This window comes from Anomaloglossus baeobatrachus, chromosome 7, assembly GCF_048569485.1.
Source record: "Anomaloglossus baeobatrachus isolate aAnoBae1 chromosome 7, aAnoBae1.hap1, whole genome shotgun sequence".
Classification (NCBI taxonomy): domain Eukaryota; kingdom Metazoa; phylum Chordata; class Amphibia; order Anura; family Aromobatidae; genus Anomaloglossus; species Anomaloglossus baeobatrachus.
This window is the reverse complement of record NC_134359.1, coordinates 253,323,983-253,351,758: the sequence shown is the minus strand read 5'-3', so window position 1 is coordinate 253,351,758 and position 27,776 is coordinate 253,323,983. Positions and strand designations below refer to the sequence as shown.

Sequence of the window (27,776 nt, the reverse complement as noted above, 5' to 3'; positions counted from 1 at the left end):
AACAAAATTCCCTTCTTCTTTGTCGCTCCATTGGGAGACCCAGACAATTGGGACGTCCAAAAGCAGTCCCTGGGTGGGTAAATAATACCTCATAATAGAGCCGTAACCGGCTCCGTCCTACAGGTGGGCAACCGCCGCCTGAAGGACTCGCCTACCTAGGCTGGCATCTGCCGAAGCATAGGTATGCACCTGATAGTGTTTCGTGAAAGTGTGCAGGCTCGACCAGGTAGCCGCCTGACACACCTGCTGAGCCGTAGCCTGGTGCCGCAAAGCCCAGGACGCTCCCACGGCCCTGGTAGAATGGGCCTTCAGCCCTGAGGGAACCGGAAGCCCGGAGGAACGATAAGCCTCGAGAATTGGTTCCTTGATCCACCGAGCCAGGGTTGACTTGGAAGCTTGTGTCCCTTTACGCTGGCCAGCGACAAGGACAAAGAGTGCATCCGAGCGGCGCAGGGGCGCCGTACGAGAAATGTAGAATCTGAGTGCTCTCACCAGATCTAACAAGTGCAAATCCTTTTCACATTGGTGAACTGGATGAGGGCAAAAAGAAGGTAAGGAGATATCCTGATTGAGATGAAACGGGGATACCACCTTAGGGAGAAATTCCGGGACCGGACGCAGCACCACCTTGTCCTGGTGAAACACCAGGAAGGGGGCTTTGCATGACAGCGCTGCTAGCTCAGACACTCTCCGAAGCGAAGTGACTGCTACTAGGAAAACCACTTTCTGCGAAAGGCGTGAGAGAGAGATATCCCTCATTGGCTCGAACGGTGGTTTCTGAAGAACCATCAGCACCCTGTTCAGATCCCAGGGTTCTAACGGACGCTTGTAAGGAGGTACGATGTGACAAACCCCCTGCAGGAACGTGCGAACCTGTGGAAGTCTGGCTAGGCGCTTCTGAAAAAAGACAGAGAGCGCAGAGACTTGTCCCTTAAGGGAGCCTAGTGACAAACCCTTTTCTAATCCGGATTGAAGGAAGGACAGAAAAGTGGGCAAGGTAAACGGCCAGGGAGAAACACCCTGAGCAGAGCACCACGACAGGAATATTTTCCACGTCCTGTGGTAGATCTTGGCGGACGTTGGTTTCCTAGCCTGTCTCATGGTGGCAATGACCTCTTGAGATAATCCTGAAGACGCTAGGATCCAGGACTCAATGGCCACACAGTCAGGTTCAGGGCCGCAGAATTCAGATGGAAAAACGGCCCTTGAGACAGCAAGTCTGGTCGGTCTGGTAGTACCCACGGTTGGCCGACCGTGAGATGCCACAGATCCGGGTACCACGACCTCCTCGGCCAGTCTGGAGCGACGAGGATGGCGCGGCGGCAGTCGGCCCTGATCTTGCGTAACACTCTGGGCAACAGTGCCAGAGGAGGAAACACATAAGGGAGTTGAAACTGCGACCAATCCTGAACTAAGGCGTCTGCCGCCAGAGCTCTGTGATCTTGAGACCGTGCCATGAACGTCGGTACCTTGTTGTTGTGCCGGGACGCCATTAGGTCGACATCCGGCATGCCCCAGCGGCAACAGATCTCCTGAAACACGTCCGGGTGAAGGGACCATTCCCCTGCATCCATGCCCTGGCGACTGAGAAAGTCTGCTTCCCAGTTTTCTACGCCCGGGATGTGAACTGCGGATATGGTCGAGGCTGTGGCTTCCACCCACAGCAGAATCCGCCGAACTTCCTGGAAGGCTTGCCGACTGCGTGTCCCGCCTTGGTGGTTGATGTATGCCACCGCTGTGGAGTTGTCCGACTGAATTCGGATCTGTTTGCCTTCCAGCCACGGCTGGAACGCTTTTAGGGCAAGATACACTGCCCTTATCTCCAGAACATTGATCTGAAGGGAGGACTCTGTCGGAGTCAAGGTTCCCTGAGCCCTGTGGTGGAGGAAGACCGCTCCCCACCCTGACAGACTCGCGTCCGTCGTGACCACAGCCCAGGATGGGGGCAGGAAGGATTTCCCCTCCGACAGAGAAGTGGGAAGAAGCCACCACTGAAGGGAAGCTTTGGCTGCCCGAGAAAGGGAGACGTTCCTGTCGAGGGACGTCGACTTCCTGTCCCATTTGCGGAGAATGTCCCATTGAAGTGGGCGCAGATGAAACTGCGCAAAAGGAACTGCCTCCATTGCTGCCACCATCTTCCCTAGGAAGTGCATGAGGCGCCTCAGTGAGTGTGACTGACCATGAAGGAGAGATTGCACCCCTGTCTGTAGTGAACGCTGTTTGTTCAGCGGAAGCTTCACTATCGCTGAGAGAGTATGAAACTCCATGCCAAGATATGTCAGTGATTGGGCCGGTGTCAGATTTGACTTTGGAAAATTGATGATCCACCCGAATCTCTGGAGAGTTTCCAGAGCAATGTTCAGGCTGTGTTGGCATGCCCCTTGAGAGGGTGCCTTGACAAGTAGATCGTCTAAGTAAGGGATCACCGAGTGTCCCTGAGAGTGTAGGATTGCCACCACTGTTGCCATGACCTTGGTGAAGACCCGTGGGGCTGTTGCCAGGCCAAAAGGTAGTGCCACGAACTGAAGGTGTTCGTCCCCTATGGCGAAGCGCAGGAAGCGCTGATGCTCTGGTGAAATCGGTACGTGGAGATAAGCATCTTTGATGTCTATTGATGCTAGGAAATCTCCTTGGGACATTGAGGCGATGACGGAGCGGAGCGATTCCATCCGGAACCGCCTGGTTTTCACATGCTTGTTGAGCAGCTTTAGGTCCAGAACGGGACGGAAGGATCCGTCCTTTTTTGGCACCACGAACAAGTTGGAGTAAAAACCGTGACCCCGTTGCTGAAGAGGAACCGGGATCACCACTCCTTCCGCCTTCAGAGTGCACACCGCCTGAAGAAGAGCATCGGCTCGCTCGGGGGGCGGAGATGTTCTGAAGAACCGAGTCGGAGGACGAGAGCTGAGCTCTATCCTGTAACCGTGGGATAGAATGTCTCTCACCCATCGGTCTTTTACCTGTGGCAGCCAGGCGTCGCAAAAGCGGGAGAGCCTGCCACCGACCGAGGATGCGGTTTGAGGAGGCCGAAAGTCATGCGGAGGCCGCTTTGGGAGCGGTTCCTCCGGCGGTCTTCTTAGGACGTGACTTAGACCGCCATGCATCAGAGTTCCTCTGATCTTTCTGAGGCCTTTTGGACGAGGAAAATTGAGATCTGCCCGCGGTCCGAAAGGACCGAAACCTCGATTGTACCTTCCGTGGTTGAGGTCTGTTTGGTTTGGACTGGGGTAAGGATGAATCCTTTCCCTTGGATTGTTTAATGATTTCATCCAATCGCTCACCAAACAAGCGGTCGCCAGCCAATGGCAAACCGGTTAAGAACTTTTTGGAAGCAGAGTCTGCCTTCCATTCACGTAGCCACATGGCCCTGCGGAGTACCACCGAGTTGGCGGATGCCACCGCCGTACGGCTCGCAGAGTCCAGGATAGCATTAATGGCGTAGGACGCAAACGCCGACGCCTGATTGGTTAAGGACACCACTTGCGGGGTGGATGTACGTGTTACTGCATTAATCTGCGCCTGACAAGCTGAGATAGCTTGGAGTGCCCATACGGCAGCGAATGCTGGGGCAAAAGACGCGCCTATAGCTTCATGAAGGGAATTTTGTTTACTTACCGTAAATTCCTTTTCTTCTAGCTCCAATTGGGAGACCCAGACAATTGGGGTGTATAGCTTATGCCTCTGGAGGCCACACAAAGTATTACACTAAAAGTGTAAAGCCCCTCCCCTTCAGCCTATACACCCCCCGTACTGCTACGGGCTCATCAGTTTTGGTGCAAAAGCCCGAAGGAGGAAAAAATTATAAACTGGTTTAAAGTAAATTCAATCCGAAGGAATATCGGAGAACTGAAACCATTTAACATGAACAACATGTGTTATACAAAAACAGGGGCGGGTGCTGGGTCTCCCAATTGGAGCTAGAAGAAAAGGAATTTACGGTAAGTAAACAAAATTCCCTTCTTCTTTGTAGCTCCTTATTGGGAGACCCAGACAATTGGGACGTCCAAAAGCAGTCCCTGGGTGGGTAAATAATACCTCATAATAGAGCCGTAACGGCTCCGTCCTACAGGTGGGCAACTGCCGCCTGAAGGACTCGCCTACCTAGGCTGGCATCTGCCGAAGCATAGGTATGCACCTGATAGTGCTTCGTGAAAGTGTGCAGGCTCGACCAGGTAGCTGCCTGACACACCTGCTGAGCCGTAGCCTGGTGTCGCAAGGCCCAGGACGCTCCCACGGCCCTGGTAGAATGGGCCTTCAGTCCTGAGGGAACCGGAAGCCCCGAGGAACGGTAAGCTTCGAGAATTGGTTCCTTGATCCACCGAGCCAGGGTTGACTTGGAAGCTTGTGTCCCTTTACGCTGGCCAGCGACAAGGACAAAGAGTGCATCCGAGCGGCGCAGGGGCGCCGTTCGAGAAATGTAGATCTTGGCGGGCGTAGGTTTCCTAGCCTGTCTCATAGTGGCAATGACCTCTTGAGATAATCCTGAAGACGCTAGGATCCAGGACTCAATGGCCACACAGTCAGGTTGAGGGCCGCAGAATTCAGATGGAAAAACGGCCCTTGAGACAGCAAATCTGGTCGGTCTGGCAGTGCCCACGGTTGGCCGACCGTGAGATGCCACAGATCCGGGTACCACGACCTCCTCGGCCAGTCTGGAGCGACGAGGATGACGCGGCGGCAGTCGGCCCTGATCTTGCGTAACACTCTGGGCAACAGTGCCAGAGGAGGAAACACATAAGGAAGCCGAAACTGCGACCAATCCTGAACTAAGGCGTCTGCCGCCAGAGCTCTGTGATCTTGAGATCGAGCCATGAATGTTGGGACCTTGTTGTTGTGCCGTGACGCCATTAGGTCGACGTCCGGCATCCCCCAGCGGCAACAGATCTCCTGAAACACGTCCGGGTGAAGGGACCATCCCCCTGCGTCCATGCCCTGGCGACTGAGAAAGTCTGCTTCCCAGTTTTCTACGCCCGGGATGTGAACTGCGGATATGGTGGATGCTGTGGCTTCCACCCACAGCAGAATCCGCCGGACTTCCTGGAAGGCTTGCCGACTGCGTGTCCCACCTTGGTGGTTGATGTAAGCCACTGCTGTGGAGTTGTCCGACTGAATTCGGATCTGCTTGCCTTCCAGCCACTGCTGGAACGCTTTTAGGGCAAGATACACTGCCCTGATCTCCAGAACATTGATCTGAAGTGAGGACTCTTGCTGAGTCCACATACCCTGAGCCCTGTGGTGGAGAAAAACTGCTCCCCACCCTGACAGGCTCGCGTCCGTCGTGACCACCGCCCAGGATGGGGGTAGGAAGGATTTCCCCTTCGATAATGAAGTGGGAAGAAGCCACCACCGAAGGGAAGCTTTGGTTGCCTGAGAGAGGGAAACGTTCCTGTCTAGGGACGTCGGCATCCTGTCCCACTTGCGTAGGATGTCCCATTGAAGTGGACGCAGGTGAAACTGCGCGAAAGGGACTGCTTCCATTGCTGCCACCATCTTCCCCAGGAAGTGCATGAGGCGCCTCAAGGGGTGTGACCGACCTTGAAGGAGAGATTGCACCCCTGTCTGTAGTGAACGCTGTTTGTCCAGCGGAAGCTTCACTATCGCTGGAAGAGTATGAAACTCCATGCCAAGATATGTCAGCGATTGGACCGGTGTCAGATTTGACTTTGGAAAATTGATGATCCACCCGAAACTCTGGAGAATCTCTAGAGTAACGTTGAGGCTGTGTTGGCATGCCTCTTGAGAGGGTGCCTTGACCAGCAGATCGTCTAAGTAAGGTATCACTGAGTGACCCTGAGAGTGGAGGACCGCAACTACTGTAGCCATGACTTTGGTGAAAACCCTTGGGGCTGTCGCCAGGCCGAACGGCAGTGCCGCGAACTGAAGGTGTTCGTCTCCTATGGCGAAGCGCAAGAAGCGCTGATGCTCTGGAGCAATTGGTACGTGGAGATGAAGGGAATTTTGTTACTTACCGTAAATTCCTTTTCTTCTAGCTCTTATTGGGAGACCCAGACGATTGGGGTATACCTACTGCCCTCCGGAGGCCACACAAAGCACTACACTAAAAAGTGCAAGGCCCCTCCCCTTCTGGCTATACCCCCCCGTGGTATCACGGGTACTCCAGTTTTAGTGCCAAAGCAAGAAGGAGGAAGCCAATAACTGGTTTAAACAAATTAACTCCGAGAAACATCGGAGAACTGAAAAAACCGTTCAACATGAACAACATGTGTACCCGCAAACAACAAAAAAATCCCGAAGGACAACAGGGCGGGTGCTGGGTCTCCCAATAAGAGCTAGAAGAAAAGGAATTTACGGTAAGTAACAAAATTCCCTTCTTCTTCAGCGCTCTATTGGGAGACCCAGACGATTGGGACGTCCAAAAGCTGTCCCTGGGTGGGTAAAGAAATACCTCATGTTAGAGCTGCAAAAAACAGCCCTCCCCTACGGGGATGTCACTGCCGCCTGCAGGACTCTTCTACCTAAGCTGGCATCCGCCGAAGCATAGGTATGCACCTGATAATGCTTGGTGAAAGTGTGCAGACTGGACCAGGTTGCTGCCTGGCACACCTGTTGAGCCGAAGCCTGGTGACGTAATGCCCAGGACGCACCCACGGCTCTGGTTGAGTGGGCTTTTAGCCCTGAAGGAACCGGAAGCCCCGCAGAGCGGTAGGCCTCTAGAATTGGTTCTTTGATCCATCGAGCCAGGGTGGCTTTAGAAGCCTGCAATCCCTTGCGCGGACCAGCGACAAGGACAAAAAGTGCATCGGAACGGCGTATGGGCGCCGTTCGGGAGATGTAGATTCTGAGTGCTCTCACCAGATCTAGCAAACGTAAGTCCTTTTCATACCGGTGAACCGGATGAGGGTAAAAGGAAGGCAAGGATATATCCTGATTAAGATGAAACGAGGATACGACCTTAGGGAGAAACTCCGGAATGGGGCGCAGCACTACCTTGTCCTGGTGGAACACCAGGAAAGGAGCCTTGGATGACAAAGCTGCCAGCTCAGACACTCGCCGAAGCGATGTGATCGCGACAAGAAACGCCACTTTCTGTGACAGTCGAGAAAAGGAAACGTCCTTTAGAGGCTCGAAGGGCGGCTTTTGCAGAGCAACAAGTACTCTGTTCAGATCCCATGGATCTAACGGCCGCTTGTACGGGGGCACAATATGACAGACCCCCTGTAGGAACGTGCGCACCTTAGGAAGACGTGCTAGACGCTTCTGAAAAAACACAGACAGTGCCGAGACTTGCCCTTTAAGGGAACTTAGCGACAAGCCCTTTTCCAACCCCGATTGCAGGAAGGAAAGAAAGGTGGGCAATGCAAATGGCCAAGGGGATACTCTCTGTGCAGAGCACCAAGATAAGAAAATCTTCCACGTCCTGTGGTAGATCTTAGCAGACGTTGACTTCCTAGCCTGTCTCATTGTGGCTACGACTCCTTGAGATAATCCTGCAGACGCTAGGATCCAGGACTCAATGGCCACACAGTCAGGTTCAGGGCCGCAGAATTCTGATGGAAAAACGGCCCTTGGGACAGTAAGTCTGGTCGGTCTGGCAGTGACCACGGTCGACCGACCGTGAGATGCCACAGATCCGGATACCACGATCTCCTCGGCCAGTCTGGGGCGACGAGTATGACGCGGCTGCAATCGGATCTGATCTTGCGTAACACTCTGGGCAAGAGTGCCAGAGGCGGGAAGACGTATGGGAGCCGGAACTGCGACCAATCTTGAACTAATGCGTCTGCCGCCAGAGCTCTTTGATCGCGCGACCTCGCCATGAATGCCGGGACCTTGTTGTTGTGCCGGGACGCCATTAGGTCGACGTCCGGCACTCCCCATCGGCGACAGATTTCCTGAAACACGTCCGGGTGAAGGGACCATTCCCCTGCGTCCATGCCCTGGCGACTGAGGAAGTCTGCTTCCCAGTTTTCTACGCCGGGGATGTGAACTGCGGATATGGTGGAGGCCGTGGCTTCCACCCACATCAGAATCCGCCGGACTTCCTGGAAGGCTTGCCGACTGCGTGTCCCCCCTTGGTGGTTGATGTATGCCACCGCTGTGGAGTTGTCCGACTGAATTCGGATCTGCCTTCCTTCCAGCCACTGCTGGAAGGCTAGTAGGGCAAGATACACTGCTCTGATTTCCAGAACATTGATCTGAAGGGTGGACTCCTGCGGAGTCCACGTCCCCTGAGCCCTGTGGTGGAGAAACACTGCTCCCCACCCTGACAGACTCGCATCTGTCGTGACCACTGCCCAGGATGGGGGCAGGAAGGATCTTCCCTGAGACAATGAGGTGGGAAGGAGCCACCATTGTAGAGAGTCCTTGGCCGTCTGGGAAAGAGAGACTTTCCTGTCCAGGGACGTTGACTTCCCGTCCCATTGGCGGAGAATGTCCCATTGAAGTGGGCGCAGATGAAACTGCGCAAAGGGAACTGCTTCCATGGCTGCCACCATCTTCCCGAGGAAGTGCATGAGGCGCCGTAAGGGGTGCGACTGGCCCTGAAGGAGGGATTGCACCCCTGTCTGTAGTGACCGCTGCTTGTTCAGCGGAAGCTTCACTCTCGCTGCTCGAGTATGGAACTCCATGCCAAGATACGTTAGTGACTGTGTCGGAGACAGATTCGACTTTGGAAAGTTGATGATCCATCCAAACGTCTGTAGAGTCTCCAGTGTAGCATGTAGACTGAGTTGGCATGCCTCTTGAGAGGGTGCCTTGACAAGTAGATCGTCTAGGTAAGGGATCACCGAGTGTCCCTGAGAGTGCAAGACTGCTACCACTGCCGCCATGACCTTGGTGAAAACCCGTGGGGCTGTCGCCAGACCGAATGGCAGAGCTACGAACTGAAGATGTTCGTTTCCTATCACAAAACGTAGAAAACGTTGATGTTCTGTAGCAATTGGCACGTGGAGATAAGCATCTTTGATGTCTATTGAGGCAAGGAAGTCTCCTTGAGACATTGAGGCCACGACAGAGCGGAGGGTTTCCATCCGGAACCGCCTGGCGTGCACATGTTTGTTGAGCAGCTTTAGATCCAGAACAGGACGGAACGAGCCGTCCTTTTTTGGAACCACAAAGAGATTGGAGTAAAACCCTCGCCCTTGTTCCTGAGGCGGTACAGGAACCACTACTCCTTCCGCTCTTAGGGAGTCCACCGCCTGCAGCAGGGCATCTGCTCGGTCTGGATGTGGGGAGGTTCTGAAGAACCGAGCTGGAGGACGAGAACTGAACTCGATTCTGTACCCGCGCGACAAAATGTCTGTCACCCACCGGTCTTTGACCTGTGACATCCAAATGACGGAAAAGCGGGAGAGCCTGCCCCCGACCGGAGATGCGGAGGGGGGGGAGCTGGAAGTCATGAGGTGGCCGCTTTGGAAGCGGTTCCTCCATTTGCTTTCTTGGGGCGCGCGTGAGCCCGCCAGGAATCTGAGCTTCTTTGCGTCCTCTGAGTCCCTTTGGACGAGGAGAATTGTGTCTTGCCCGAACCTCGAAAGGACTGAAACCTCTGCTGCCACTTTTTCTGCTGAGGTTTGCTTGTTCTGGGCTGGGGTAAAGAAGAGTCTTTACCCTTGGACTGTTTAATGATGTCAGCCAATGGTTCGCCAAACAGTCTATCTCTAGATAAAGGCAGGCTGGTTAAACATTTTTTGGAACCAGCATCTGCTTTCCAGTCCTTTAACCACAAGGCTCTGCGCAAAACTACCGAATTGGCGGACGCCATTGAGGTGCGGCTGGTAGATTCTAGGACCGCATTGATAGCGTAAGACGCGAACGCGGACATCTGCGAGGTAAGGGACGCCACTTGCGGCACCGCTGGATGTAAGATAGCATCCACTTTTGCTAAACCAGCTGAAATAGCTTGGAGTGCCCATACGGCTGAGAATGCTGGAGCAAACGACGCGCCGATAGCTTCATAGACAGATTTTAACCAAAGGTCCATCTGTCTGTCATTGGCATCCTTAAGTGAAGCGCCATCCTCCACTGCAACTATGGATCTAGCTGCAAGCTTGGAAATCGGGGGGTCAACTTTTGGACACTGGGTCCAGCGCTTGACCACATCAGGGGGAAAAGGGAAACGTGTATCCTTAGAACGTTTAGAGAAACACCTTTCTGGATGAGCGTCGTGTTTCTGGATTGACTCTCTGAAGTCAGAGTGATCCAAGAAAGCACTTAATTTACGCTTGGGATAGAGGAAACGAAACTTCTCCTGCTCTGCAGCTGCCTCCTCTGCTGAAGGGGCTGGGGGAGAAATATCTAACAGTCTATTGATGGCTGAGATAAGATCGTTTACCATGGCGTCCCCATCCGGGGTATCCAGATTGAGAGGGGTTCCAGGATAAGACTCCTGATCACTCTCATCAGACGCATCACAGGGAGACTGATTGCGCTGAGACCCTGAGCAGTGTGATGACGTTGAGGGTCTTTCCCAGCGAGCTCGCTTAGGGTGGCTGGGGCTATCATCTGAGTCATAATACTCAGCCTGTGAAGCCGGGGACCCCCTTGCAGTCTGGATTAAATCCAACTGAGGGGGATTAGAGGACAGAGACCTCGCCGTGTCCATAGACTGAGCCCCAGGCATGGATTGCAAAGTTTCAAGGATTTTTGCCATAGTCACAGACATATTATCCGCAAAAACTGCAAAGTCTGTCCCTGACACCGGGGCAGGACTTACAGGCGTCTCAGCCTGGGTCACTATCTCTCCTGACTCCGGCTGGCGAAGCAGCACCGGATCTGAGCATTGCACACAATGGGGGTCCTTGGAGCCTGCTGGTAGAGCAGCCCCACATGCAGCACACGCAGTGTACACAGCCCTAGCCTTGGCAGCCTTGCGTTTTGCGGATGACATGTTGCTGCCTCCTCAGAGTGATCTGGGTATACAGCCAGGAAGCGACCTCACAGTGCAAGCAATAAGGAAATATATATATGTCCAGTGACACAGTACACTAATACACACTGAGGCACTAGAGGGGCCAGCTGAAAAGCCGCTTACCGCCCGCTTAAGAGCGGGTGTGTGATCTCCAAAGCCCCCTAGTCCAGGTCTCCCAGAGCCTTGCGTCCTTCCTCCAGCCAGACATGCATGTAATGGCTGCCGGCGTCCTGAGAGAGGAGGGGGGGCGGGCCCTGGGCGTTCCTGGCTAAGAGCGGGAAGCCTGCTTCCCTCTGTGCCTAGTGAGAGGGCTGGAGCATGTAAATCAGGCTCCAGCCCTCGTCGCTGCCGTGAAACAGCGTCTCTCCCCTACCCTGATTGACAGGGTGGGGGCGGGAACGAATCGGAGCTGCCGGCGTCCTAGGCCGCAAAAGCCGGGGACTAGATTTATAAACGCCACCGCCGTAAAAGCGCGGTCGGCGTGTCCCCGGCGAACTAAAAGTCACAGCAGCGCCGCCGGTCCAGCGGGGGTCGGCGCTGCGTTCCCACACACAGAAAAAAGTCCCCCAGTTAAACTGTAGGAACACTAGCTCTAGCGTTACGGTCCCCGGCGCACTACAACACCCAGCCAGCCCGGAGTGTGTCTGTGCCTGCCGGGGACACAGAGTACCTGTATGATGCAGGGCCATGTCCCTGATGGTACTCCTGCTCGGCATCCACCAGGTGCTATGGGTCTGTGGATGGAGCCCGGCGTCAGAGCTTTGAGGCCGGCAGGATCCCACTTCCACAGAGCCCTACAAGGGGATGTGGAAGGAAAACAGCATGTGGGGCTCCAGCCTCTGTACCAGCAATAGGTACCTCAACCTTACAACACCATCCACGGGTGAGAAGGGAGCATGCTGGGGGCCCTATATGGGCCCTCTTTTCTTCCATCCGAAATAGTCAGCAGCTGCTGCTGACTAAAATCTGTGGAGCTATGCGTGGATGTCTGACCTCCTTCGCACAAAGCTTGAAAACTGGAGTACCCGTGATACCACGGGGGGGTATAGCCAGAAGGGGAGGGGCCTTGCACTTTTTAGTGTAGTGCTTTGTGTGGCCTCCGGAGGGCAGTAGCTATACCCCAATCGTCTGGGTCTCCCAATAGAGCGCTGAAGAAAAGCATCCTTGATATCGATCGATGCTAGGAAATCTCCTTGGGACATTGAGGCGATGAGGGAGCGGAGGGATTCCATCCGGAACCGCCTGGTCCTTACGTGTTTGTTGAGCAGTTTTAGGTCCAAAACAGGACGGAAGGACCCGTCCTTCTTTGGAACCACAAACAGGTTGGAGTAGAAACCGTGGCCCTGTTGCTGAAGAGGAACCGGGACCACCACTCCTTCTGCCTTCAGAATGCCCACCGCCTGCAGAAGAGCCTCGGCTCGCTCGGGAGGCGGAGATGTTCTGAAGAATCGAGTCGGAGGACGAGAGCTGAACTCTATCCTGTAACCGTGAGACAAAATGTCTCTCACCCAACGGTCTTTTACTTGTGGCAGCCAGGTGTCGCAAAAGCGGGAGAGCCTGCCACCGACCGAGGATGCGGTGTGAGGAGGCCGTAAGTCATGAGGAAGCCGCCTTAGTAGCGGCACCTCCGGCGGTCTTTTTAGGGCGTGATTTAGACCGCCATGCGTCGGAGTTCCTCTGATCCTTCTGAGGCCTTTTGGACGAGGAGAATTGGGACCTGCCCGCACCCCGAAAGGACCGAAACCTCGACTGTCCCCTCCTCTGTTGGGGTGTTTTTGGTTTGGCCTGTGGTAAGGATGTTTCCTTTCCCTTGGATTGTTTGATGATTTCATCCAATCTCTCACCAAACAAACGGTCGCCAGAAAATGGCAATCCAGTTAAGCACTTTTTGGAAGCCGAATCTGCCTTCCATTCCCGCAGCCACAAGGCCCTGCGTATTGCCACCGAATTGTCGGCTGCAACCCCCGTACGGCTCGCAGAGTCCAGGACAGCATTAATAGCGTAGGACGCAAATGCCGACGTTTGAGAGGTTATAGACGCCACCTGCGGCGCAGACGTACGTGTGAGTGCGTCAATTTGCGCCTGACCAGCTGAGATAGCTTGGAGTGCCCATACGGCTGCGAATGCTGGAGCAAAAGACGCGCCGATAGCTTCATAGATGGATTTCAACCAGAGCTCCATCTGTCTGTCAGTGGCATCCTTGAGTGAAGCTCCATCTTCCACTGCAACTATGGATCTAGCCGCAAGTCTCGAGATTGGAGGATCCACCTTGGGACACTGAGTCCAGCCCTTGACCACGTCAGGGGGGAAAGGGTAACGTGTATCCTTAAGGCGCTTGGAAAGAAGGGAATTTTGTTACTTACCGTAAATTCCTTTTCTTCTAGCTCCTATTGGGAGACCCAGACGATTGGGTGTATAGCACTGCCTCCGGAGGCCACACAAAGCAATTACACTAAAAAGTGTAAGGCCCCTCCCCTTCTGGCTATACACCCCCAGTGGGATCACTGGCTCACCAGTTTTAGTGCAAAAGCAAGAAGGAGGAAAGCCAATAACTGGTTTAAACAAATTCACTCCGAAGTAACCTCGGAGAACTGAAAACCGTTCAACATGAACAACATGTGTACCCGAAAAACAACCAAAAATCCCGAAGGACAACAGGGCGGGTGCTGGGTCTCCCAATAGGAGCTAGAAGAAAAGGAATTTACGGTAAGTAACAAAATTCCCTTCTTCTTCGGCGCTCCATTGGGAGACCCAGACGATTGGGACGTCCAAAAGCTGTCCCTGGGTGGGTAAAGAATACCTCATGTTAGAGCTGCAAGACAGCCCTCCCCTATATGGAGGCAACTGCCGCCTGCAGGACTCTTCTACCTAGGCTGGCGTCCGCCGAAGCATAGGTATGCACCTGATAATGTTTGGTGAAAGTGTGCAGACTCGACCAGGTAGCTGCCTGGCACACCTGTTGAGCCGTAGCCTGGTGTCGCAATGCCCAGGATGCACCCACGGCTCTGGTAGAATGGGCCTTCAGCCCTGATGGAACCGGATGCCCAGCAGAACGGTAGGCTTCAAGAATTGGTTCTTTGATCCATCGAGCCAGGGTGGCCTTAGAAGCCTGCGACCCTTTGCGCTTACCAGCGACAAGGACAAAGAGTGCATCCGAACGGCGCAAGGGCGCCGTGCGGGAAATGTAGATTCTGAGTGCTCTCACCAGATCTAACAAATGTAAATCCTTCTCATACCGATGAACTGCATGAGGACAAAACGAAGGCAAAGAGATATCCTGATTAAGATGAAAAGAGGATACCACCTTCGGTTGAAACTCCTGAATGGGGCGCAGCACTACCTTGTCCTGGTGGAAGACCAGGAAGGGAGCCTTGGATGATAGTGCTGCCAGCTCAGACACTCTCCGAAGAGATGTGATCGCTACCAGAAAAGCCACTTTCTGTGATAGTCTAGAAAGTGAAACCTCCCTCAGAGGCTCGAAGGGCGGCTTCTGGAGGGCAACTAGTACCCTGTTCAGATCCCATGGATCTAACGGCCGCTTGTACGGGGGTACGATATGGCAAACCCCCTGTAGGAACGTGCGCACCTTAGGAAGGCGTGCCAAACGCCTCTGAAAAAAGACGGATAGCGCCGAGACCTGACCTTTAAGGGAGCCGAGCGACAAACCTTTTTCTAACCCAGATTGCAGGAAAGAAAGAAAGGTAGGCAATGCAAATGGCCAGGGAGACACTCCCTGAGCAGAGCACCAGGATAAGAATATCCTCCACGTTCTGTGGTAGATCTTAGCGGACGTGGGCTTCCTAGCCTGTCTCATGGTGGCAACGACCCCTTGGGACAATCCTGAAGACGCTAGGATCCAGGACTCAATGGCCACACAGTCAGGTTGAGGGCCGCAGAATTCCGATGGAAAAACGGCCCTTGGGACAGTAAGTCTGGTCGGTCTGGTAGTGCCCACGGTTGGCCGACCGTGAGCTGCCACAGATCCGGATACCACGCCCTCCTCAGCCAGTCTGGGGCGACGAGTATGACGCGGCTGCAATCGGATCTGATCTTGCGTAGCACTCTGGGCAAGAGTGCCAGAGGTGGAAACACATAAGGGAGCCGGAACTGCGACCAATCTTGCACTAGGGCGTCTGCCGCCAGCGCTCTTTGATCGCGAGACCGTGCCATGAAGGTTGGGACCTTGTTGTTGTGCCGGGACGCCATGAGGTCGACGTCCGGCCTTCCCCATCGGCGACAGATTTCCTGAAACACGTCTGGGTGAAGGGACCATTCCCCTGCGTCCATGCCCTGGCGACTGAGGAAGTCTGCTTCCCAGTTTTCTACGCCGGGGATGTGAACTGCGGATATGGTGGAGGCCGTGGCTTCCACCCACATCAGAATCCGCCGGACTTCCTGGAAGGCTTGCCGACTGCGTGTCCCCCCTTGGTGGTTGATGTATGCCACCGCTGTGGAGTTGTCCGACTGAATTCGGATCTGCCTTCCTTCCAGCCACTGCTGGAAGGCTAGTAGGGCAAGATACACTGCTCTGATTTCCAGAACATTGATCTGAAGGGTGGACTCCTGCTGAGTCCACGTACCCTGAGCCCTGTGGTGGAGAAAAACTGCTCCCCACCCTGACAGACTCGCGTCTGTCGTGACCACCGCCCAAGACGGTGGTAGGAAGGATCTTCCCCGTGATAATGAGGTGGGAAGAAGCCACCACTGCAGAGAGTCTTTGGCCGTCTGGGAAAGGGAGACTTTCCTGTCCAGGGATGTTGACTTCCCGTCCCATTGGCGGAGAATGTCCCATTGAAGTGGGCGCAGATGAAACTGCGCAAACGGAACCGCTTCCATTGCCGCCACCATCTTCCCGAGGAAGTGCATGAGGCGTCTTAAGGAGTGCGACTGACTTTGAAGGAGAGCCTGCACCCCAGTCTGTAGTGACCTCTGCTTGTCCAGCGGAAGCTTCACTATCGCTGAGAGAGTATGAAACTCCATGCCAAGATACGTTAGTGATTGGGTCGGTGACAGATTTGACTTTGAGAAGTTGATGATCCACCCGAACGTCTGGAGAGTCTCCAGTGCAACAGTCAAGCTGAGTTGGCATGCCTCTTGAGAGGGTGCCTTGACCAGTAGATCGTCCAAGTAAGGGATCACAGAGTGTCCCTGAGAGTGCAAGACTGCTACCACTGCCGCCATGATCTTGGTGAACACCCGTGGGGCTGTCGCTAGACCAAATGGCAGAGCTACGAACTGAAGATGGTCGTCTCCTATCACGAAGCGTAGAAAGCGTTGGTGCTCTGTAGCAATCGGCACGTGGAGATAAGCATCCTTGATGTCTATTGATGCTAGGAAATCTCCTTGAGACATTGAGGCAATGACTGAGCGGAGGGATTCCATCCGGAACCGCCTGGCGTTCACATGCTTGTTGAGCAGTTTTAGGTCCAGAACAGGACGGAATGAGCCGTCCTTTTTTGGCACCACAAAGAGATTGGAGTAAAAACCTTGACCTCGTTCCTGAAGAGGAACAGGGACCACCACTCCTTCTGCTCTTAGAGAATTCACCGCCTGAAGAAGGGCATCTGCTCGGTCGGGATGTGGGGAAGTTCTGAAGAACCGAGGCGGAGGCCGAGTACTGAACTCTATTCTGTACCCGTGAGACAAAATGTCTGTTACCCACCGGTCTTTGACCTGTGGCAGCCAAATGTCGCAAAAGCGGGAGAGCCTGCCACCGACCGAGGATGCGGAGGGAGGCGGCCGAAAGTCATGAGGCAGCCGCCTTGGAAGCGGTACCTCCGGTTGCTTTCTTGGGGCGTGAGTGAGCCCGCCAGGAATCAGAGCTCCTTTGCTCTTTCTGAGTCCCTTTGGACGAGGAGAATTGGGGCTTGCCCGAGCCTCGAAAGGACCGAAACTTTGACTGCCACTTCCTCTGTGGAGGTTTGCTTGATCTGGGCTGGGGTAAGGAGGAGTCCTTACCTTTGGACTGTTTAATGATTTCCACCAATTGCTCACCAAACAGTCTGTCTCCAGATAATGGCAAGCTGGTTAAACATTTTTTAGAAGCAGAATCTGCTTTCCATTCCTTTAACCACAAGGCTCTGCGCAAAACTACAGAGTTGGCAGATGCCATTGAGGTACGGCTCGTAGAGTCCAGTACCGCATTGATAGCGTAGGTCGCAAACGCAGACATTTGCGTAGTTAGGGACGCCACTTGCGGCACTGCTGGACGTATGAGAGAGTCCACCTGTGCCAGACCAGCTGAAATAGCTTGGAGCGCCCACACGGCCGCGAATGCTGGAGCAAACGACGCGCCGATAGCTTCATAGACAGATTTCAACCAAAGGTCCATCTGTCTGTCATTGGCATCTTTAAGTGAAGCCCCATCCTCCACTGCAACTATGGATCTAGCTGCAAGCCTGGATATTGGAGGGTCCACTTTTGGACACTGGGTCCAGCGTTCGACCACGTCAGGGGGAAAAGGATAACGTGTATCCTTAAGGCGTTTAGAAAAACGCTTGTCCGGATAAGTATTGTGTTTCTGGATGGATTCTCTGAAGTCAGAGTGGTCCAGAAAAGTACTCAATTTACGCTTGGGATACAGCAAAATGGAATTTCTCCTGCTGTGCAGCTGCCTCCTCTGCAGAAGGGGCTGGGGGAGAAATATCCAACAGCCTATTGATGGCCGCTATAAGGTCATTTACCATGGCGTCACCATCTGACGTATCCAAATTGAGTGCGGCGTCAGGACAAGACTCCTGATCACCCACCTCTGAACCCTCATATAGGGACCCTTCTCGCTGAGACCCTGATCCGCGTGATGACGTGGAGGGTCTCTCCCAGCGAGCTCGCTTAGGCGGACTGGGACTGTCATCGGAGTCAGAGCTCTCAGCCTGTGATGCCTGGGACCCCCTTGAAGTACGGATTAGTTCCAACTGAGGGGGACCGGGGAACATAGACACAGCAGTGTCTATGGTCTGAGCAACTGGCCTGGACTGCAAGGTTTCCAGGATTTTTGTCATAGTCACAGACATTTTATCAGCAAAGACTGCAAATTCTGTCCCCGTCACCGGGGCAGGGTTCACAGGCGTCTCTGCCTGGGCTACCACCACAATAGGCTCTGGCTGACGAAGTGCCACTGGGACTGAACATTGCACACAATGAGAGTCGTTGGAGCCTGCTGGTAGATTAGCCCCACATGCTGTACAAGCAGTGTATACCGCCTGTGCCTTGGCACCCTTGCGTTTTGCGGATGACATGCTGTTGTCTCCTCAAAGCAATATAGGGTGTACAGCCAAGAAGCGACCTTACAGTGCAGTATTAAATATATCTAGACACAGCAGTGTCTATGTACAGCGAAAAATATAACACTGTGGCACTAGTGGGGCCGCACGTATGTGCTGCTTACCGCCCGCTTAGCGCGGGTGTGTGGTCGCCAGAAACCCCTAGCCTGGGTCCCCCAGAGCCTGCGTCCGTTCTCCAGCCAGACTGCATGTGTATAATGGCTGCCGGCGTCCTGGGGAGCTGCAAGCCTGGGGGCGGGCCTAGGGCGTGCACAGAGAAAAAGCGCGAAGCCTGTGTCCTACTGTGCTCAGTGAGAGGGCTGGAGCATGCAAATCGTGCTCCAGCCCTCGGCGCTGCCGATTGAACAACGTCTCTCCCCTACCCTGATTGACAGGGTGGGGGGCGTTAACGAAGCGGAGCTAGGCCGCAGAAAGCCGGGGACTAAAGTTAGAAGCGCCGCCGCCGTAAAAGCGCGGTCGGCGCGTCCCCGGCGCACTACAAGTCGCAGCTGCGCCGCCGCTCCAGGGGCGGTCGGCGCGGCGATCCACACACATAAAGTCCCCCAGTAATCTGCGGGGACTATAAGCCCAGCGCACAGCGCTACAGTCCCCGGCGCACTAGCACACCCAGCAAGCCTGGGGTGTGCGTGGCCTGCCATACGGGGACACAGAGTACCTGAAAGTTGCAGGGCCTTGTCCCTGAACGGCACTCCCGCTCCACATCCAGCAGGTTCTATGGGTCTGTGGATGGAGCCCGGCCTCAGGGCTTGGTGGCCGGTAAGATCCCACTTCCTCAGAGCCCTTCAGGGGGATGGGGAAGGAAAACAGCATGTGGGCTCCAGCCTCCGTACCCGCCATGGGTACCTCAACCTTACAAACCACAAGTGGGGTAAGAAGGGAGCATGCTAGGGGCCCCATATGGGCCCTCTTTTCTTCCATCCGATATAGTCAGCAGCTACTGCTGACTAAACAGTGGAGCTATGCGTGGATGTCTGACCTCCTTCGCACAAAGCAGAAAACTGGTGAGCCAGTGATCCCACTGGGGGTGTATAGCCAGAAGGGGAGGGGCCTTACACTTTTTAGTGTAATTGCTTTGTGTGGCCTCCGGAGGCAGTGCTATACACCCAATCGTCTGGGTCTCCCAATGGAGCGCCGAAGAAAACGCTTATCTGGACAAGCTCGGTGTTTCTGGACTGCCTCTCTGAAGTCAGAGTGGTCCAGAAACATACTCTTTGTACGCTTGGGAAACCTGAAACGGAATTTCTCCTGCTGAGAAGCTGACTCCTCCACTGGAGGAGCTGAGGGAGAAATATCCAACATTTCATTGATGGACGCAATAAGATCATTCACTATGGCGTCCCCATCAGGAGTATCAAGGTTGAGAGCGGCTTCAGGATCAGAATCCTGATCAGCTACCTCCGCTTCATCATACAGAGAGTCCTCTCGCTGAGACCCTGAACATTGTGATGATGTCGAGGGGATATCATAGCGAGCTCGCTTAAAGGGAACCTGTCATCAGGAATTTGGCTTTCAACCTAAACGTTTCCCCCTCTGCAGCTCGTGGGCTGCATTCTAGGAAGGTTTTTGTACTTTTTGTGCCCCTTTTTAAACCAAAATAAACACTTTATAAACTTGTACCTTTCTGTTTGAAAATCTTGTTAATTTTCCATGGGGGCGGGCCGTGTGGCGTCCGTTGCTGTAGCTTACGCCGTCCCCCATGCTCCAAATCATGCCTCATAACACCGCCCACTGCGCCGAGGTCCCGTGCACGCCGGGACACCTAGTGACGTGATCGCATGCACGAGAGTATGGGCGGCGCTGTGATTGCATCGCAAGTGCGCGCCCATACTCTCGTGTGCGCGCTCTCCCCTCTGTACGTCGCTCAGATCCTCTGCTTCTCCTGTGCTCCGCTCCTCCCATCTATTTCCTGCTGCAGGGTACGATGGGAAGGAGGTGACGTCGGGCCGGCGCAGAACGCTGGAGGCAGAGGGGAAAGGGCGGGCACGAGAGTATGGGCGGGCACTTGCGATGCAATCACAGCGCCGCCCATACTCTCGTGCATGCGATCACGTCACTAGGTGTCCCGGCGTGCACGGGACCTCGGCGCAGTGGGCGGTGTTATGAGGCATGATTTGGAGCATGGGGGACGGCGTAAGCTACAGCAACGGACGCCACACGGCCCGCCCACATGGAAAATTAACAAGATTTTCAAACAGAAAGGTACAAGTTTATAAAATGTTTATTTTGGTTTAAAAAGGGGCACAAAAAGTACAGAAACCTTCCTAGAATGCAGCCCACGAGCTGCAGAGGGGGAAACGTTTAGGTTGAAAGCCAAATTCCTGATGACAGGTTCCCTTTAATCGGTCTGGGGCTGCGGTCCGTGTCAGAGACCTCACCCTGGGATCCATGAGACACCCCGGGAGGACATTGCTGTTCCAACTGAGGGGGACCAGGGGGCAATGATTCCACAGTGCCCCTGGCTTGAGATGCCGGCCTGGACTGCAAGGCTTCTAATATCTTAGCCATAGTCTCAGAAAGTCTTTCAGTAAAAACTGCAAACTCCGTCCCTGTCACCTGGACAGTGTCAACAGGTGGTTCTCCCTGGGCCGCCCTTAGCAGAGGCTCCGGCTGAGAAAGTGCCACAGGGGCCGAGCATTGCACACAATGAGGGTCAGTGGAACCTGCCGGCAGTATAGCCGTACATGCTGCACAGGCAGCATAGTAAGTCTGTGCTTTGGCACCCTTGCTATTTGTGGACGACATGCTGTTGTCTCCTCTGATCAATACAGGAGGGTATATAGACAAAAATCAACAGTGCACCATACAGTGTAAAGTATAGTCTATAATCATATAATCTATAAGTACACTTCTGCACTAGTGGGGCCAGCACCACAGGTGCTGCTTACCGCCTTCGCAAAGCGGTTGTGTGGGCACCAGAAAACCTGCCTGGGTCTCCTTGAGCTTGTCTCTCCTCTCCAGCGTTAGCAGAGCTGAGAGGAATGGCTGCCGGCGTCCTGAGGAGAGGAGGGAGCCGTGGGCGTGACCCAGAAAAGTGCGGGAACTGGTGCCCCACTGTGCAGAGTGAGGGGGGTGGAGTATGCAAAGCATGCTCCAGCCCTCAGTGCTGCCGTCCTGTACAGCGTACCGCCCTTCCCCTGACTGGCAGGGCTGGGGGCGGGAAGAAAACGAGACTAGGCCGCAAAAGCCGGGGACTCGAGTTATAAGCGCGGCCGCCGTATAAGCGCGGTCGGCGCAGAAGTCCCCGGCGCACTAACAGTCCCAGCCGCGCCGCAGTGATAACCATGGCAGCGGCGGTCAGCGCGGCAGTCCCCCTACACGAACACACTCAGCGACGCTGAAGTGTGTAATGGCACAAACGCAGTCAGCGCTGCTGTCCCCGGTGCACTAGCACAACCAGCAATGCTGGAGTGTTGCTGTGCGCGGTCCCCACGGGGACACAGAGTACCTCAAAGTAGCAGGGCCATGTCCCTGAACGATACTCGGCTCCTATCCAGCATGGTCCTCAGGAGCTGTGGATGGAGCACGGTCTCCTGTGCCTGGAGACCGAAAGGATCCCACTTCACCCAGAGCCCTAATTGAGGGATGGGGAAGGAAAGCAGCATGTGGGCTCCAGCCTCCGTACCCGCAATGGATACCTCAACCTTAACAACACCGCCGACAAGAGTGGGGTGAGAAGGGAGCATGCTGGGGGCCCTGTTATGGGCCCTCTTTTCTTCCATCCGACATAGTCAGCAGCTGCTGCTGACTAAGCTGTGGAGCTATGCGTGGATGTCTGACCTCCTTCGCACAAAGCATAAAAACTGATGAGCCCGTAGCAGTACGGGGGGTGTATAGGCTGAAGGGGAGGGGCTTTACACTTTTAGTGTAATACTTTGTGTGGCCTCCGGAGGCATAAGCTATACACCCCAATTGTCTGGGTCTCCCAATAAGGAGCGACAAAGAAAGATGGATTTCAACCATAGTTCCATCTGTCTGTCAGTGGCATCTTTGAGTGAAGCCCCATCTTCCACTGCAACTATGGATCTAGCCGCCAGTCTGGAGATTGGAGGATCCACCTTAGGACACTGAGTCCAGCCCTTGACAACCTCGGGGGGGAAGGGATAACGTGTGTCCTTAAGACGCTTGGAAAAACGCTTGTCTGGACAGTCTCGGTTTTTCTGGACTGCCTCTCTGAAGTCAGAGTGATCCAGAAACATATTTAATGTACGCTTTGGAAACCTGAAACGGAATTTCTCCTGAGAAGCAGACTCCTCAATTGTAGGAGCTGGGGGAGAAATATCCAACACCTGATTGATGGTCGCTATAAGGTCATTCACTACTGCGTCACCTTCAGGCGTATCTAGGTTGAGAGCGGCTGCAGGATCAGAATCCTGATCTGATACCTCCGCTTCATCCTCCAGAGAGTCCCCCTGCTGGGACCCTGAACAGTGTGATGAGGTGGAGGGAATTTCCCAGCGACCCCGCTTGGTCGGCCTGGGACTGCGGTCCGTGTCAGAGACCTCACCCTGGGACCTATGGGATACCCCAGGGGCACTTTGCTGTTCCAATTGAGGGGGACCAGGGGTCAAGGATTGGATAGAGCCCGGGGCCTGAATCACCGGTCTGGACTGCAATGCTTCCAGTATTTTAGCAGACCATTTATCCATAGTCTCAGACAGTTTGTCAGCAAAGGCTGCAAACTCCGTCCCTGTCACCTGGACAGTGGTAGCAGGTGGATCCACCTGGGCCACCAGTCGCAGAGGCTCCGGCTGAGTAAGTGCCACAGGGGCCGAGCATTGCACACAATGAGGGTCAGTGGAACCTGCCGGTAGTACAGCTGTACATGAGGTACAAGTTGCAAAGTACACCTGTGCTTTGGCACCCTTGCTTTTTGCAGATGACATGTTGTCTCCTCTGAGAACAACCAGGAGTATATAGCCAAAAATCAACAGAGCGACCGTACAGTGCAATGTATAGCCTATAAGCCTATATATATATATATATATATATACACTTCGGTACTCAGTGGGGCCAGCACCATAGGTGCTGCTTACCGACCGCTCAAAGCAGTTGTGTGGTCACCGGATTCCCTGCCTGGGTCTCCCTGTGTTGTCTCTCCTCTCCAGCGTCTGAATCGCTGACAGGAATGGCTGCCGGCGTTCTGTGGGGAGGAGGAGATCGTGGGCGTGCCCAAGAAAAGTGCGGGAATCCAGTGCCCCACTGTACTGAGTGAGGGGGGAGGAGGATACTAATGTATGCTCCAGCCCTCCGCTGACGATCCGTGCAGCGTCCCGCCCCTTCCCTGACTGGCAGGCCTGTGGGCGGGAATAAACGACACTAGGCCGCAGAAGCCGGGGACTAAAGTTATAAGCGCGGCCGGCAATAAGCGCGGCCGCGCGGTAGTCCCCCGGCGCACAAACACACCCAGCAGTGCTGGAAAGTGTCTGGCACAAGCGCTCCATGTCCGGCGCACTAACACACCCAGCCGTGCTGGAAAGTGTCTGGCACTGGCGCTGCATGTCCGGCGCACTAACACACCCAGCCGTGCTGGAAAGTGTCTGGCACAAGCGCTCCATGTCCGGCGCACTAACACACCCAGCTGCTGTAATGTGTCTGGCACCAGCGCTCCATGCGCGGTCCCCACGGGGACACAGAGTACCTCATAGTAGCAGGGCCTTGTCCCTGACGATACTCAGCTCCTATCCTGCAGATTCCCAGGGGCTGCGGAGGGAGCACGGTCCCAGTGCCTAGAGACCGATCCTGGATCCCACTTCACCCAGAGCCCTAAGGGATGGGGAAGGAAAACAGCATGTGGCTCCTGCCTGTGTACCCGCAATGGGTACCTCAACCTTAACAACACCGCCGACAAAGTGGGGTGAGAAGGGAGCATGCTGGGGGCCCTGTTATGGGCCCTCTTTTCTTCCATCCGACCTGGTCAGCAGCTGCTGCCGACCAAGCTGTGGAGCTATGCGTGGATGTCTGCCTCCTTCGCACAAAGCATAAAAACTGAGGAGCCCGTGAGCACGGGGGGTGTATAGGCAGAAGGGGAGGGGCTTTACACTTTTAGTGTAATACTTTGTGTGGCCTCCGGAGGCATAGCTATACACCCAATTGTCTGGGTCTCCCAATGGAGCGACAAAGAAAGAAGATTTTGGGTGCTCAGCATAAAATGTCCTTCTTCGGGGTCACAGGAGACCATTAGTGCATGTTGCTGCCATTACAATACATTAGGCTATGTGTCCACGGGACTCTGTACCTGCAGATATAATCGGCAGCTGCTCCCCGGAATCTGCAGCTATCCATAGCTGCAGTAGTACAGCGGAATAGCTGCGGTAAACCTGCGGACATTCATGCGGCTTACCTGCGGAAGTTCCGGCCTCTAGCTCCATAGTGGAGAGCCGAGATTTCCACAGGTTTTTCCGCAGTAATTGACATGCAGTTACGTGCGGCTGCGGGACATCCACAGCATATTCCACAGCCGCACAAACCGAAGCATGGATACAGACACTCCCCATGTCCCATAGGGTAACATGGGAAGTGTCTGTGCTTGCTGAAACCTGCGGATTTATCTGGAAAATCCAGATAAATCCACAGGTTTTCCGAGGCAAAATCCGCAGGAGCAAGCTCCCGTGGGCACAGGGCCTTATACATGTCAGTGATGCACTGATAGACCATGCTCCTTGTCACCATGGTTCAAGAGGCTTCTGTCATTTCTGATATAATGCATTGCAATACATTTTACAAGTAAGGGATACACTGACCAAAGCCTCTTAGACCATGCTCCTGCTCATCATGGTCTAACTGGCTTCTGTCATTTCTGATATAGTGCATTACAATACATTATACATGTCAGTTATACACTGACAGAAGCCTCTTAGACCATGGTGACCAGGAGCATGGTCTAAGAAGCTTGTTATTTCTGATATAATGCATTGCAATATATTATGTCAGTGATGCACTGACAGAAGCCTCTTAGACCATGGTGACGAGCAGCATGATCTAAGAGGCTTCTATAATTTCTGATATACATTACAATACATTATACATGTCGGTGATGCACTGACAGAAGCCTTTTAAACCATGTTTCTTTGTCACCATGGTCTAAGAGGCCTCTGTCAGTGCATCACTGACATGTATAATGTATTGCAATGCATTATATCAGAAATCAGAGTAATGACAGTTAATGTATCATAGAAGGACTAAAGTTATATATATATATATATATATATATATATATATATATATATAAAAAAGTTTTAGAATATTGTAAAAATATTTGAAAAAAAAATATAGATAAAAATAACACAGTCTTGAGGATATAACACCCCTGTGACTAGTCCCCTCACTCATTAGCATATCATTAAGGATCGTTAGAAAACCTTTTCTAAAGATCTCTTTATCTATGCTAGTGTATATAGGGACAGTGAGGCAGGGATCAGATATCTGGCACCCAGAACTGCTGACAGGTTCACTTTAATATGAAGCCACTTTGCGGACAGCATCATATATATGTGATTATAATAGGGAGGCAAGAATATAATAGGAGGGGTGCAGAACACAATGGTCTGGGCTATACTTACTCCTCAGAATTGTGGTTGGGGGAACCTTTAATAGCTTGTAGTGAGGGAACCGGCTTACCTGAAATCACAGCACAAAGACGTTAGACAGTATTTCAAAATGCATCAAATTTAATGTTAAGAGAACTTTAACTACATCCTATATCTGCAATTACACTAAAATGTAAATCCAGCATCAGATATGTGGCTGAAGCTGACACAGAGCTTAAAGGGATTGTCTGGTACAGCTCACTTCTGCATCGGAAGGCGAGCTACAGTGATCAGTATTGATTATACCTGCATCTCAGCAGATGTGTGCGGATGTGATGCCTTCAGATGTTAAGGTGACTGGTGCCAAATAACCCCTTTAATTGCATATGAAGCCAACAAGATTATCTGACAAAAAAAAAAATTGTTAAATTTACCGGGCACTGCTGCTACATAATGAATAGAGCAATGTCTGGTAAACAGCCGAGAAGCTGCGGCGCTTGTAGGAGCAGCACCATATCTACAATCAGCTGATCAGGGAAGGGTGCGGGAGCCCGACCCCATCATTCTGCTAAGCAGAGGTCACCCAATATTTAACAAAATCCCTTTAAAAATATTAAAAGAAACAAAAAACACAATGTCACTTACACTTTGAATTTGGAGGCTGCACATGTTCCATCCACGCTGTATTGTAACCAACGATATTACGGTGATGTAATCCGGCCAAAACCTTGACTTCACGCAGTACCTGGTAATGAAAGGAGCATAGTACAGCAACTATAGAATCCAAAAACAGACGAATGCAAAAAAATGCAGAAAAAGCATCAAAGGCAAAGCTTCCTACTGTGCGAATATGTCCTACAATCAACATGTCCTATCATGAGCAAAGTCACCCCCTTCTCTGATACAGCGGGTGTATGGACAAAAGGGGTATGGGGTTATTAGAAAGAATGAAGAATGGGACATGTTTGCTCTTCAATCTACATTCAGATGACCACAAGGTAATAAAAGGAATTTTGTTTACTTACCGTAAATTCCTTTTCTTCTAGCTCCTATTGGGAGACCCAGACAATTGGGTGTATATCTTCTGCCTCTGGAGGCCACACAAAGTATTACACTTTAAAAAGTGTAACCCCTCCCCTCTGCCTATACACCCTCCCGTGGACCACGGGCTCCTCAGTTTTGGTGCAAAAGCAGGAAGGAGAAAACTTATAAATTGGTCTTGGGTAAATTCAATCCGAAAGATGTTCGGAGAACTGAAAACCATGAACCAAAAGAACAATTCAACATGAACAACATGTGTACCCAAAAGAACAACCAGCCCGAAAGGAACAGGGGCGGGTGCTGGGTCTCCCAATAGGAGCTAGAAGAAAAGGAATTTACGGTAAGTAAACAAAATTCCCTTTTTCTTTGTCGCTCCATTGGGAGACCCAGACAATTGGGACGTCCAAGAGCAGTCCCTGGGTGGGTAAAAGAATACCTCAATCGAAAGAGCCAAAAACGGCCCCCTCTTACAGGTGGGCAACCGCCGCCTGAAGGACTCGCCTACCTAGACTGGCGTCAGCCGACGCATAGGTATGCACTTGATAGTGCTTCGTGAAAGTGTGCAGACTAGACCACGTAGCTGCCTGACACACCTGCTGAGCCGTCGCCCGGTGCCGCAAAGCCCAGGACGCACCTACAGCTCTGGTAGAATGGGCTTTCAGCCCTGAAGGAAGTGGAAGCCCAGAAGAACGGTAGGCCTCGAGAATCGGTTCCTTGATCCACCGAGCCAAGGTTGACTTGGAGGCCTGAGAGCCCTTACGCTGGCCAGCGACAAGGACAAAGAGCGCGTCTGAACGGCGCAGGGGCGCCGTGCGAGACACGTAGAACCGGCATGCTCTCACTAGATCCAAAGAGTGCAAATCCTTTTCACACTGGTGAATTGGATTAGGGCAAAAGGAAGGCAAGGAGATATCCTGATTTAGATGAAAAGGGGATACCACCTTAGGGAGAAATTCCGGGACCGGACGGAGAACCACCTTATCCTGGTGAAAAACCAGGAAGGGAGCTTTGCATGACAGCGCTGCAAGCTCAGACACTCTCCGAAGAGACGTGACTGCC

At 53.3% G+C, this 27,776-nt stretch overlaps 1 protein-coding gene across 1 annotated transcript in view; it reads right to left on the bottom strand.

The window, feature by feature from the left end:
• EIF2AK1 (eukaryotic translation initiation factor 2 alpha kinase 1) overlaps positions 1–27,776 on the bottom strand; it is a 98,574-nt gene that overhangs the window by 29,467 nt on the left and 41,331 nt on the right. Inside the window, exons 7-8 of the mRNA XM_075318045.1 lie at positions 26,322–26,421; positions 25,710–25,767 (exon numbers count right to left, since the gene is read on the bottom strand). Coding sequence (XP_075174160.1) covers positions 25,710–25,767; positions 26,322–26,421 — 158 coding nt within the window. The remainder of the gene's footprint in view (positions 1–25,709; positions 25,768–26,321; positions 26,422–27,776) is intronic.